Source organism: Myotis daubentonii, chromosome 14 (genome assembly GCF_963259705.1).
Source record: "Myotis daubentonii chromosome 14, mMyoDau2.1, whole genome shotgun sequence".
Taxonomy (NCBI): Eukaryota; Metazoa; Chordata; class Mammalia; order Chiroptera; family Vespertilionidae; genus Myotis; species Myotis daubentonii.
In genome coordinates this window covers 34,480,304-34,493,894 of record NC_081853.1, presented here as the reverse complement: position 1 = coordinate 34,493,894, position 13,591 = coordinate 34,480,304, and the positions used below count along the sequence as shown (strand labels likewise).

The 13,591-nt window shown below is 47.7% G+C and overlaps 1 protein-coding gene across 1 annotated transcript; it reads left to right on the top strand.

Moving 5' to 3' along the window:
- Positions 1-10,511: 10,511 nt before the first annotated feature.
- On the top strand, positions 10,512-12,911 carry NUDT16 (nudix hydrolase 16). Its single transcript, XM_059663968.1, has 3 exons — positions 10,512-10,730; positions 10,828-11,097; positions 11,856-12,911. Exons 1-3 carry the CDS (start codon positions 10,539-10,541, stop codon positions 12,015-12,017), a joined length of 624 nt encoding a protein of 207 aa, XP_059519951.1. The 5' UTR covers positions 10,512-10,538; the 3' UTR covers positions 12,018-12,911.
- The last annotated feature ends 680 nt before the right edge of the window (positions 12,912-13,591 follow it).

Genomic DNA, 13,591 nt, shown 5'->3' with positions numbered 1-13,591 from the left:
TTTTAGCTTTCCTTTATCTAGAAGTATCTTGTTGAATGTGATATAGCTACTAATGATAATTATTACTTAGATCAGGCAACGTTTGGTTTATTGGGAGCCCATTATATACCAGTCCTGTGCTTACTACTATAAGGACCTATTAGATGAGAGAGAGAGAGAGAGAGAGAGAGAGAGAGAGAGAGAGAGAGAGAGAGAGAGAGACACATTATTGCATTTTACAGTTGAGGATGCTGGAGTTGGGTAACCAGCTTCGAGAAACTGAGCTGGGATTGCACCCTAGTTCTGTGATTCTAGGACCCATACTCTTAACCACTGTGCATGTGAGTTTTCAACTGGGGACATAGACTGTTCATTTAAAGATACTGTTCAGGGAACAATACCCTGGGTTTAAATGCATGCTATAGGGGAGGAAAGACTTCCTCTACCCTCTTAGGTTCTGTGGCTGGGGCCTACGAATTAAACTGACAAAAGACACACGCACAGGAGAAAAAGCATACAGATTTTATTTAATATTTTCACACGGCACAGGTGTCTTTCTAGAAAGAAGTGAAAAACCCAAGAAAGCGGTTAGGGCTGAGAGCTTATATACCATTTTGACAAAGAGCAATTAATTTGGGGAGAAGTGATGAGACAAAAGAAAAGGGATTTGAACTCCTAAGGGGGTTAAATTGTGGGAAAGTGACTAGGAAATACAGGGGAAACTAATGGAAGATCAGGGTTGTTTTGTTAGGTTTATTTGTACAGATCCATCTTGGCATTGATACCCAGGCTCCAGTGATAAGAATGTTCTCCTCCGGGCCCAGGGAGGGCACGTTTCTCATGGGGAATGTATGGTTTTAGGTGGAAAGGGAGAAGATCATCAAGAACAAGGATTGGAGACCAAGGCTAGGGTCATTCCACACCCTTGTATCCTCAGGAGCTGTGTATGGATATGAAAGTTGGACAGTGAAGAAGGCTGATAGGGAAAAAAATGCTTTATCTGAAATATGGGGGTGGCGGAGAGCTCTACGGATACCCTGGACCGCCAGAAAGATGAGCAAGCGGGTGGGTCCTAGAGCAGGCTAAGCCTGAAACGTCATGGGGGTAGAAATGACAAAACCAAAGCTTTCTACTTCAGGCACATCATGAGGTTGCAGGGTTCTTTGGGGAAAAAAAATTATGCTGAGAACGAGAGAAAACAGTGGGAAGAGGAAGACGAAATATGAGATGGGTTGACTCCATAAAAGAAGCCATAGGCATGAGTCTCCAGGAGCTGAGCAGGGCTGTTGAGGACAGGGCATTGTGGCCGTCCCTCATTCATAGGGGTCACCTGGAGTGAGAGCCAGCTCAACAGCATGTAACACACACACACACACCAGCGTGGGTATTAATCACTAACCAACTGCAAGATGATGGGTGGAAACTGGCTGAGGAATCAGGGAGCTAGGAAGGCGCTTGTTAGGAAACAGTCACAGGTATGAGGGGATCAAGGGGCCCTGCTAGCTTGCTGCTTTGTAAAAAATACATCCATTTCACAAATGCCAATTGACCTTTCTGCTTTCTATTTATGCAGAGGAAATGCCACCAGCTATTTTGGGTGATGCAGAGATAAGACACACAAAGGAGCGTGATGGAAGTTAATTATTTAATGTATTTGGAAGCTCTAGGTCTATTATAAAAGAATCCAGCCACCACAGGGGGCCCCGGGATGAAGGAGGCTGGCAAACTAAACAGTTGCTCAAGGGGAGGACATACCCCACTCCTCTTTCAGGATGATGGGATCGCCAGCTAATGTGTCAGAAGAGAATGGGGCCAGGAGCAAAACTGAAAAATGAGGCAAAGAGAAGTGTGTGTGTGTGTGTGTGTGTGTGTGTAAGAAAGAGACAGACAAAAACAGCTAGATGGGGAACGGACGCGGGGGGGGGGGGGGTGTGGACACACAGTAAGGAATGTTTTTAAATCATCTGCCACAGCCTATGTAGGGAAGAAATGAACTTAATACCAGATGATGTGGATTCAACCCACTCTTGCCATTTACTGTGTGATCCGGGGCAAGTCATTCCTCTGAGTCTTAGTTTCCTGCCTCTGTCTGAAGATTGTGTAGCGAACAAGTAAGGTAATACATATAATAGGTTGAATTGCACGACATTGCCAGGGGGTGCGCCGTAAGGTGGGAAATGCTTTAAATGCTGTACGATGGCCTCCGCTTTGGAGGAGAAATTATCCTTAGTTTTATGATCAGGCCGCCTGATCTCCCATCATCGGAGAGTCACCTCGGAAGGTTTCTTTAGGCTTCTTCGTTTCTACTACTGCCGTGCAAACACACCCCAAAAGTATACACTTTTAGCCATTTTCAGCCAGCACTTGATTAAAAATCGCTGGCAGTCAGCTAAGAGCTGAGAGGGCCAAGAGTGCAGCTGAGAAGGCGGTGCGACCCCTAAATTAGCATCACCAAGACCCTGAGGATACTCAGTTCTTCCCTAACTTCAGAAGGATATTCAGAAATTTGGTCCAACAAATATACATTATAAAATAACCTATCGTAAATATTCATTAGGAGCAGCAGAGCCATTAACATGTATGCAGAATTGAAGGCTTGACTCCAACAGGAATATTTTCCATAGTACATTTGTAGGATTCGTTTGACAATCTTACAACAGCTAGAAATTGTTTTCTTTCCAAAGTGTTGTGGCTTTTTCCTGTTCTGAAAGATTGGATTTTGGGTTCCAATTCACCCCTCCCTGGACCCCTAACTCTTCCCTTGTAACTTCCTCCCCCCCCCCCCCCGTCCCCCACCTCCCCCTCCACCCCGTAAAGACTCCACAGTTGGCCACGGAACCTGTTTGGCTGAGGGGCCCCTCAGGAGCAGGACACTGCAGGTGCAGTTGTTTAGTTCTCTTGTGCCTCTGCCTCGCCAGCTCATCTGTCTATCATGGGAGAGGGTGAACGCTATGGGGAGAGCTGCCCCAGCCAAGGAATGAGGCAGAGCAGCTTCAGGTGATCTGCAAACTCCTGAGCCCAAAGCAAAGGCTTGTTGCTGTGTGCTCCTCGGGGTTTTGTGGTTGTTTACTATGTCTTATTATGGCCATAAGTTAACCACTATTCCTTCCTTCTCCAGACATCACTCTCTCTGTTCCTTCTCTTAACACCTTTTATCAAATCCTTGCGCTTCATACTTTTTGGCATTGATTTTTACTACTTTAGGGGGAAATGTACTTCTAATTAAACAATTCTGTGGCTTCTCAGAATAAAACGTGGCTGCCCTTTGTCAAAGTGGCTCAGGTGAACCATAGACGGTCTCCCCTGGCTTTGGGCAGGTTTCCAGGCCGTGCTGCCTAGGAGCAGGGGGCCGACCAAGACCACCTCCTCCGCAGACGTGGTCTAATTCGTCCTTGGATTTTAGCGCAACGTGTACTGAGTTCACATTCTGTACCAAGCATTAGTGTAGGCTCAAGAATGATAAGGATTCTGCAGGCACTGCCAACAACCTAAGTGTCTCCACTGATGAATGGGTAAAGGAAATGTGACATATATACACAACCGATTATTATTTAGCCTTCAAAAAAGAAAAAAATCCTGCCATTTGTAACAACATGGACGAACTTGGAGGATGTTATGCAAAGTGAAATAAATGAGACAGAAGAAGACAAACACTGCATGATCTCACATATATGTGGAATCTTTAAAAGTTAAACTCAGAAGAACAGAAAAGAATGGTGATTGTCAGTGGGTGGGAGTGTGGGGAAAATGGGGAGATGTTGGCCAAAGGGTATAAAGTTACAGTTATGTAGGAGGAATGAGTTCTGGAGATCTAATGTACAGAACGGTGACTATAGTTAATAATACTGTATCATTATATATTTGAAATTTGCCAAGAAAGTAAATCTTAAGTGTTCTTACCACACATACAAAATGGTAACTGTGTGAGGTGAGAGATGTTAATTAGCTTGTGACAATCATTGCACAATAGTGTATGTCAAAACATCATGTTGTAGACCTTAAAAATATATAATTTTTTTTCAATTATATCTCAGTAAAAGCTGGGTGAAAAAAATCACCAGGCAAATGAGGAGGAAAAGATCTTGCAAGCATGGAGAACACAGATGGGAGACACAGGACACAGCGTTGGGGTCTAGGAACTTGAACTCTTTGTGTGTTGGTGGTTCCTAAAGTGTGAGTCAAGTTTGAAAGGAAGGTATGGTGGCCCCCAATGATCCTCACTTCTGGTATTCCTGATTCCACTCACACTGTGTCAGGGGTGGCCTGTGTGACCAGCAGGATGCTGTAGAAGTATGACTTCCGAGACAAAACCATAAAAGACATGGATTCCACCTTGTTTTCTCTTAGGTCTTTCACTCCGCAAGAAGCTGGCCACAATGTCTTGCGGACACTCAAGCAACCCTATGGAGACATCTGTCTAGTGTGAATCTGGGGCTTTTGCCCACAGCCAGCACCAGCTTCCAGCCACGTCAGTCAGTGACCCACCTGGGAAGCAAATTCTCCAGCCTTCAAGCCTTCCTCTGACTGCAGCCCCGAATGACATCTGGACGAAAACCTCATAGGAAACCCCGAGCCAGAAGCATCCAGCCACACCATTTCTCAGTTTCTCAGACCACCATTGTTAAGTCGCTCCATTTTACAATATGTCTCAGCAGTAGATCACTAATACAGGAGGCAAAGCTGGGATCCGGGTGGTTGAGTTTGCTCTGCTGTATCATGTAGAAAAGGGCAGCCCCTAAAGTATGGACAGAGAATAGCTTTTAGCTGGATCATGAATCTGTGTGGAGCGCAGGGTGAGACTATAGGCAGGATAGGGAGGGCACTGAGTGGTGTGGTCCAGGTGAGAAAAGATGAAGACCTGACCACCTGATGAAGTCAGGGCACTGAGAGTGCAGCAGAGACGGACTGGCTTGGGGTGGAGGAACTGTCTGTGGGGCCTGCTCGGTTTTCAGCATGGGCGCCTGGGCTGGTGGTGGGCCGTGCACAGAGCTGGGGGGACCGGAGGAGATGCAGATGGTGGGGTGGGGGCTGGAGAAATACTAAGTTCATTCCTGGGTGTGTTGGAGCTGAGGTGCTGATAGGGTATTCGGGTGAAGAGGTCCAGGCATGAAGCTGGAAGTGTCTGAAAAGTTCTGGCCTTACAGTGAAATAGACCCACCTAATGAGCTCCAGACCACACAGCAGAGGATGCTGTTGATTTTGGACCTGCAAAGAACCAAGAACAGGGCTGGTTTCTATAGATGCCACCTCCTTTTAGGTTGCTGATTGTGACTTCAGGTATGTGGATGCCTAAAAATCATTAAGCATCTAGCCCAGCGGTTCTCAATCTGTGGGTCGCGACCCCTGTGGGGTTCGAAAGACCCTTTCACAGGGTTCGCCTAAGACCATCAGAAAACAAATAATTACATATAAATATAATTAATAAATAATTACATATTGTTTTTGTGATTAATCACTATGCTTTAATTATGTTCAATTTGTAACAATGAAAATACATCCTGCATATCAGATATTTACATCACGATTCATAACAGTAGCAAAATTACAGTTATGAAGTAGCAACGAAAATAATTTTATGGTTGGGGGTCGCCACACCATGAGGAACTGTATTAAAGGGTTGAGGAAGGTTGAGAACCACTGCTCTAACCCTTTCAGTAAATCCTTTTGGATGCAGCCCAACTGTCTCTAACTGGCAGCTCTTTGCTGGTGACACCTCCCCACTTCAAAATAAGCCTTTTTTCAACTTTAGCTTTGCATTTGAAAGACCTGGAGGGTTAAGTGAAAGGACTTGAAATTTCCTGGCAGGTGGTAGACATTGGTCACAGTCTTCTTTCTGCCTAAAAAGTGAGACTAGACTAGACCCTACCCTCTCCCTCTCCTGGTCCAAAAGGGATTGTGCCTGTAAGATAAGTTTTGCGAAATGCAAACCTTTATTCAAATGTAAATTATAACCTTTCCCTTTAACTTCAAGAGAAGATCTTTTTAAAATTTTACTATGGAAAACATCAAACTACATAAAAGTAAAGAGAATAATGTAATAAGCCCTTGTTATGAAACCACCACTCACCTTCAGAAATGATCGATTCATGGCCAACTTTATTTTATTTATGCTCTCACCCACTCCCCCCACTGGATTATTTTTATATCATTCATAAATATTTCAGCACATATCTCTAAAAGATAAAGAATCTTTTCCTTTGTTGAATCATAAGATTTTCATTCTTCCATGTGCTTAAAATTTAAACCACAAAACTCAATTATAAAGGTATTTAATCCATATTGAGATGTTAAAGTAGCAAGAAAATCTTTATATTTTAGTATTTATTTTAAATACACTTTTTTAAGTCACAATACCATTATTACACTTTAAAAAATGATCAATAATTCCTGTATACCAAATACCCAGTCAGTTTTGCTTATTTCTGCCACTGTTTTACTTTTTCCTTAAGTTTGCTTCTTTTTTGTTGTTGTTAATCATCGTCTGAGGATATTTTTTCCATTGATTTTTAGAGAGAATGGAAGGGAGGGGGAGAGACAGAGAGAGAAACAAGATGTGAGAGAGAGACATCACATCGATTGGTTGCCTCTCACACATTCCCTGACCAGGGCCAGGGATCAAGCCTGCAACTGAAGTACATGCCCTTGACCAGAATCAAACCTGGGATCCTTCAGTCTATGGGCCAACACTCTATCCACTGAGTCAAACTAACTAGGGCTCCTTAAGTTAGTTTCTTCAAATTAGGATCCAAATAAAACCCAGTCACTTAAAATGATACGTCTTTTCAATCCCTTTTAATGTATAGATTCTGCCTCCATCTCTTTTTCCCCTGTAATTCACTTAATGAAGAAACCAGATCGTTTACTTGTAAAGTTTCCTTCAGTTTAGATTTTGCTGATTGCAGCCTCCTAAATGTTTTACAAATAAGCTTTATTTTTTAGAAGTTTTAGATTCACAGAAAAACTGCGAGGAAAGTACAGAGTTCTCACATAGTTCACCCAGTTTCCCCTATTATTAACATCTTACATTAATATTTGTTACAGTAATGAACCGATAGGGATACATTACTGTTAACCAAAGTCCATACTTTATTCAGATTTCCTTCGCTTTTATCTAATGCCCTTTTCTGGTCCAGGATCCCATCATTTGTTGTCGTGCATCCTTAGGGTCCTCTTTGTTGTGACAGTTTCTCAGACTTTCCTTGTTTGATGATGACCTTCACAGTTCTGAGGCATGCTGGTCAGGTGTTTTGTAGAATGTCCCTCTGCTGGGGTTTGTTTAATGCTTTTCTCATGGTTAGATGGGGGTTATGACATTTTGGGAGGAAGACCATTGACATGAAGTACCATATTCATCACGTCATATTGTCAAGGGGACATGCTATCAGCATGACTTAACACTGTTGATGTTGACCTTGAACACCTGGCTAATGTTTGTCAGGTTTCTCCCCCAACACATACACCTCTTTGCATACTGTCCTCTTTGGAAGGGAGTCACTATTCACAACTCACATTTATGGAGGGGCAACTTGTGGCCCTTGAGGGGGGGTATGTACATTATTCCAGATTCTTCTGCATGAGAGAGTTCTCTTCTCACCATGGATTTACTTGTGCATTGTCCATATCAGTATGAACATGCAGGTATCTGTTTCTGACTTGAGTTGTAACCCAATACTGCTGGCGGTTTTTGTGAGCTTTTGCCAGGTGACTCTAATGTTTACCCAGGGCCATTTCCGAGTGCTCTAGAACTCTGATGGGGTAATGAGTTGTGTCAGGCACAGTCTCGTCACCGTGACCCAGTGCCTGATGTTAGTAGATGCTATACCTGCCAGACTATTCAGAAGACTATAAGCTAGCAAAGATGAGGCCAGGGACATCTCATTCTCCCCTAGGGATGCTGAGGCCTGATGATTGTGGCTGACTTCCAACCAACAGGTCTTTAACATAAGACAACAATCTGCCCACCCTCAACCCCACGGACGCTACGTCTACTTGGTGCCGGCACTGTTCTGGATGCTTTAAACCTCTCAATAGTCCTCGTAGGTTGGTATCTCCATTGAACAGGTGAGCACGTGGGTGGGGATCTGGCAGTTAAATGATGCTAAGGTGACAGGCCTGCGTCTGGGTGGCTTCTTGGGCTCTTCCCTGTCCCGTGCTGTCACTTACAGGCTGTGACTTTAAGCCCAGGCCCTCTCAAGGGCTGCCTCATCCTTCCCTCTGTGTAATTAATGTTAACTATTGATGTAGAGGTAATCTGCATAGAGTGCAAAGCCTCAGAAAAGGTGGGGAAGGCCGGGGCTGGGTGAGAGATCCTGAATCCTTGTCCCTCCGCATCAGGTCCTGAGTAGCCCCCCACCTTCCTTCACAGCTAGGTGGTCTGAGAGTGTGTGAGGGTAAGTCTAGAAAGCCTTAAGTACTGCTTCTACTGCTAAACCTTCCTCACTTTCCTTCCTGTGCCCAGAGGGTTTCACCCACCCCTTCCTTGGAAAATTTTGTTGGCAGAGGTGAAAACAGCACCAGAATGTTACCAGTGACCTTGGTTTAGAAACCTCAGAACTTGAGTTCTGGCTAAGAAAGAATTCAGACCCTCCCTCAAAGGGGGAGACATTAAAATTCATTGTACTGTACCTTGGCCGAGTGGCTCAGTTGGTTGGGGTGTTGTCGGTGCACCAAAAGGTTGTGGGTTTGATTCCCAGTCAGGGCACATGTCTAGCTAGTGGGTTCAATCCCTGGTTTGAGGCAACCAGTAGATGTATCTCTGTCACATTGATGTTTTTCTCTCTCCTCTCCCCTCCCTTTCCCTCCTCTTTCTCTCTCTCTCTCTCTGAAATCAATAACAACATCATTTGGTGAGGATTAAAAAAAAAAAATTCAGAGCCAAGACTCAAACTATGAGAGAAAGTTTACTTAGAAAGTCACCAAGTTAGAAGTGAGCCATAGAAGATACGGATTCAGGAAACAAATTCCAGAGGCAAAAGAAAGGCCCTTGGAGTTTAGGAGAAAGAGAAAGAGAAAGGCATTGTGCCAGGAAAGGTACCAGGGTGCTCCCCAAGCCTTCCCAAGGGCTTTCTTCTAAGGATGGGGATTTCAGGGAGGGTCTCAGGGGTGGATCTCACTAGAATATTCATCAGTTTTCCAGGTGAGTCCTTTGAGGGTTGTGGCACCAGAGCCATTAGTTATCGCAGCTGGTCCTGATGCCAGGTACAGCTTTCCTTGTCTGTTTTTGCTGCTTTTCTGGGCCAGGAGCTGAAACACAACTGAGGCCTAGATGTATTTGAGATGGATCAGAACCTCACTGTCCTGGGGACTTAATGCTTAAGGGCTATTCTCAGGTCCCCTTGTTTATTCCCCCTCTAAGGGGGTCTAACCTGCATGACTAGCAACATGTCGGGGAGAAAAGGTCAATGGGTCTAAATGCATGACCAAGGATATGCCAAAGACTTTCTGCTCTGGTGACCTTCCGTACCCGGCCCGTCATCCTTGCACTGCTCTTGTCTAACTGCCTATCTGTCCTATCCACTGCCTATTGCCACTCCCAATTCTTGACTAGAACGACAGTTCTCATTGACTACCTCTCCTAAATCCCCCATCTCAAAAAAATGACACCACCTTAGCCTTGGCCAGTATTGCTAAGTGGTTAGAGCATCCATCAGTACACTGAAGGGTCAGGGCACATACCCAGGTTGCTGGTTCAATCCAAGGTCAGAGAGCGTATGGGAGGCAATGGGGGTCTCTCTCTCTCTCTTTCTCTCTCTCCAATAAAAAACATCCTAGGGTGAGGATAAAAAAAAGACACCACCATCCACCCAGACCATAAACTCTGACCTTATCCCAGTACAATTCTCTCCCAACATTCAATCAGCCAAGGAGTCCTCACAATTCCACAACTCAAGAGAGTTACACCATCCCTCCTCTCCTTCTCCATTGCCCCAGGAAGGCCAGCTCCACCTGTCCCCCAATCCCCTAGAGATAGAAACTAAGAATCATTTATCGACTGTCTCCTGCACCCCCCTCCAGGGAATAGAACCTGCCGGGCATGTGCCCTGACCAGGATTCACACCCTGACCTCCTGGTTCATAGGTCCACCCTCAACCACTGAGCCAGGCCAGCTGGGGGCCTCATTTCCTTTCTAACCCTCGCCCAGCCCAGTGCTTCATGTACCATCCAGACCAAACCAGACGCAGTTCCTCTATCACTCCTTGTGCTCCCCTAGCTCCCAGGATTCGGCCCTAAGCGAATCCTGCTCAGGCTACAATCCCTTCCGTGCGTCCCACTCTCCAGGCCCCTCGGGAAGAGCTACAGACGCGGGATTAGGAACATAATTTACCCGCCCCCTCCGCAGTCAGGGCGCCCCGCGGCCCAATCCAGGAGGAGGTTTCAGTATCCTAGTGTCCCACCGCCAAAGACTTCACCCAAGCCCCACCCTGATTGGCTGCCATCTGGGCCTGAGCCCTGCATGGATTGGTCCTCACCGCCGGGCCCAGGCTCGGATTGGTCCAGGCTGAGACCCACCAGCCTGCCCACGTGGGCCTCCTGAACAGCGGGTGGGGGAGCGTCCGGCCATGGGGGAGCGTCCCGGCACCTGGGAGCGTCGGTCCTGGGGGGAGCGTCCGGCCCCGGCGGGGGTCCGCAGGGTGGAGCTGGAGGAGGCCCTGGAGCTGAGGACTCCCTGGCGGCACGCGTGCCACGCGCTGCTCTACGCCCCGGACCCCGGGCTGCTCTTTCGCCGCATCCCGCTGCGTTACGCGGTCCTGGTGAGGAGGGGGCGCGCCCGACCCCTTCCCCGCTCTCCTCCCTCCCCCGAGGCCGGCCTCTGGCGCCCCGGCCAACCCCCGCTTCCCTGTCCTGCAGATGCAGATGCGCTTTGATGGGCGTTTGGGCTTCCCGGGCGGCTTCGTGAATCTTTCGGACGGCAGCCTGGAGGACGGGCTGAACCGCGAGCTCAGGGAGGAGCTGGGCGAGGCCGTGGCCGCCTTCCGCGTGGAGCGCGCCGACTACCGCAACTCGTACGCGTCGTCCGGCCCGCGCGTCGTGGCCCACTTCTATGCCAAGCGCCTGACGCTGGAGCAGCTGACCGCCGTGGAGAGAGGCGCCCCGCTGGCCCAGGACCACGGGCTGGAGGTGGGGCCAGCCTGGAAACCCCCATCCCACGCCCTCCCTCCTCCACCCAAAGCCTCGCCCCGGGTTTCCTAGTTGAAGCTTTGGTTAGCTTTCATCTGGATGGCTGACCCAGCTACCCCCACCCCCGTGAAGTTTCTCCATCACTCCCCCTTTACAGGCCTCTGCAGCTAACTTTCTAGAACGCACCCAAACCAGCCTCTCTTCTGCTCCCCTTTTCTAATGGCCAGGCATTGCCCTCTGGGCCCCTGTTAAGCCCGGATAGGAGATGTGGCCCGATACTGTGTGGGGAAACCTTGGCACTTAGGCTAGGGGGTTGGGGGACAGATGGTACATGGGGATGGTTCTCACACTTTGGTAGTTATCAGAATCACCTGGGAGGCCTATTAAAACAGTACTTACTGGACCCCCTCCCAGAATTGCTGGTTCAGTGGAAGCAGGAGGGGAAGACCTGAGAATCTGTATTTTTCAGAAGTTCCTAACTGCTGCTGCTATGGCTGGTCTGGGTGCCACATTTTGAGAACTACTGGTGTAGGACCAAGCAGGCCTCCTGGAGGCAGCAGCCACTAACGGTTCTGGAGCTGGATAGCATGACTCAGGTCACCTGTCTGCAGAGAGCTAGGCCCACCCGGCTTTATTGAGATCTGAGTCCCCAGGCCTGGTTGTGCTGGACAGATACGGGGTGAGGCGTCTGATCCAGAACGACGGGCCAGGATGAGCTGCCTGGGTGCCCAATGTCGCCTGTCCTTTTCCTTTCCCAGGTGCTGGGCCTGGTGCGGGTGCCCCTGTACACCCTGCAGGATGGTGTGGGCGGCCTGCCTGCCTTCCTGGAGAATACCTTTATTGGAACTGCACGGGAGCAGCTGCTGGAAGCCCTCCAGGACTTGGGACTGCTGGAATCTGGCTCTGTCCTCAGGCCGTAAGGCCTCAGCTCTGCCATCAGGACCTCTGTGCTTGTGAGAGAGGGAGGAGAAAGGAATGTTTTCTTGCCCTGGGCCTGAGCCTGAGAGGGGACAGATTAAAAGGAGAAGTACGTGCAATATGTTCTGAGCATAGGCCCCCCAGCAACTCATGGCATCAGAGGCAAGAAGCTGCATCTCATCCCAGGGGCCCTGGCGAATCTCAGTGCCTGTCGCTTCCCTGTACATTTGCACACACACACACAGCCTGGCAGCCCCCAGACATTTGAATGTAAAGTCCGCGCCCACACACAAGCTGATGCCTCCCTGACCCCCAAAGTTTAGTTTAACTGGGAAGTGGGATGCGTGGGCCTCAGCTGTCACCATCCCATCCTCTTGCCGAGGAGGAGCTTCTGAACCACTCTCCTACATGGTCTCTTCCCACACACATACATGGCTGCCCTCCAGGGTCTAGCCCAGCCCACGATTGTTGAGGACAGAGAAGCAGAGGACCCCCTTTTCCCTCTTAAAGTGGTCACATCCTTGCCTGGGAATTGGCCAGAGCAGTGGACCCCTGAAAGGAGACTCTGGGGACATCAGAAGGGAACTGACACACCCCTGAGCTAGCCCTGCTCTGATAAAAAGAGCTTCCCAGTAAAGGGTTTATAGTGGCTTCCTGGCCCTCTTGTTCTTTCGACAATATGTATGAGGAATTGGAGATCTAAAGATGAGAGCCATAGGACTTGCTCCCCTCGAGGCTGGGAAGCTTTCGGGGAGCTAAATGGTAAATATTTTAGGCTTTGTTGGGCCACATGGTCTTTGTAGCAACTGTTCAACTCTGCCATGTCAAAAGTAGTAATGGACAGTACATAAATAAATGGGTGTGGCTGTGTTCCAATAAAACTCTTTATTTTTAAATATATTTTTATTTATTTCAGATAGGAAGGAAGAGGGAGAGAGAGAAAAACATCAATGATGAGAATCATTGATCAGCTGCCTCTTTCACACCCCACACTGGGGATCGAGCCTGCAACCCGGGCATGTGCCCTGATCTCCTGGTTCATAGGTTGATATTCAATCACTGAGCCAAGCTGGCCAGGCAAGACTATTTTTAAAAGGTGGTGGCCAGCCTGTGGGCCATAGGTTGCCAACACCTGCTCTAGAGAGAAAGATAAGATTAATAATTTTCATTATGATGCCTAATTATTATTTTTGTCAGTGTTAAGAAGGAAATAATGGATTGATGCAGGTCCTACCTTGATATTTTTTACTTGAGGTGGTCTGGAAGGGTCTTCTCCGAACAGTATTTTAGCTGAAAGGTGAGAAGGAAGTAGCCAGGTAGGAGTGTGGGAAGAATATTCTAAGGTTTTCCAGGGAGGAAAGTCCTGAGGAAGAATTGGCAAATTATCCCAAAACAAGGGTAGGGGAATTAGACTCCATCTCTCCATCGGGAGGGCAGGAATTTGCAGCCGTCTTTAATTTACCAGAGCATGGGCTAGAAATGGAAAAAGGCCAGTGTAATTAGACTATAGGGATGAGCAAGGAGAGATGAAGCTAGAGAGGCAGGCAAGAGGCCATGATGAGGGGCTTAGTGTGTG

Bases quoted from the DNA above. Each gene is read 5' to 3' on its own strand.
- NUDT16 (XM_059663968.1), top strand. From the start codon at position 10,539: ATGGGGGAGCGTCCCGGCACCTGGGAGCGTCGGTCCTGGGGGGAGCGT. The intron at 10,731-10,827 runs GTGAGGAGGGGG...CCTGTCCTGCAG, and splicing joins CGCTGCGTTACGCGGTCCTG to ATGCAGATGCGCTTTGATGG. The intron at 11,098-11,855 runs GTGGGGCCAGCC...TTCCTTTCCCAG, and splicing joins CCCAGGACCACGGGCTGGAG to GTGCTGGGCCTGGTGCGGGT.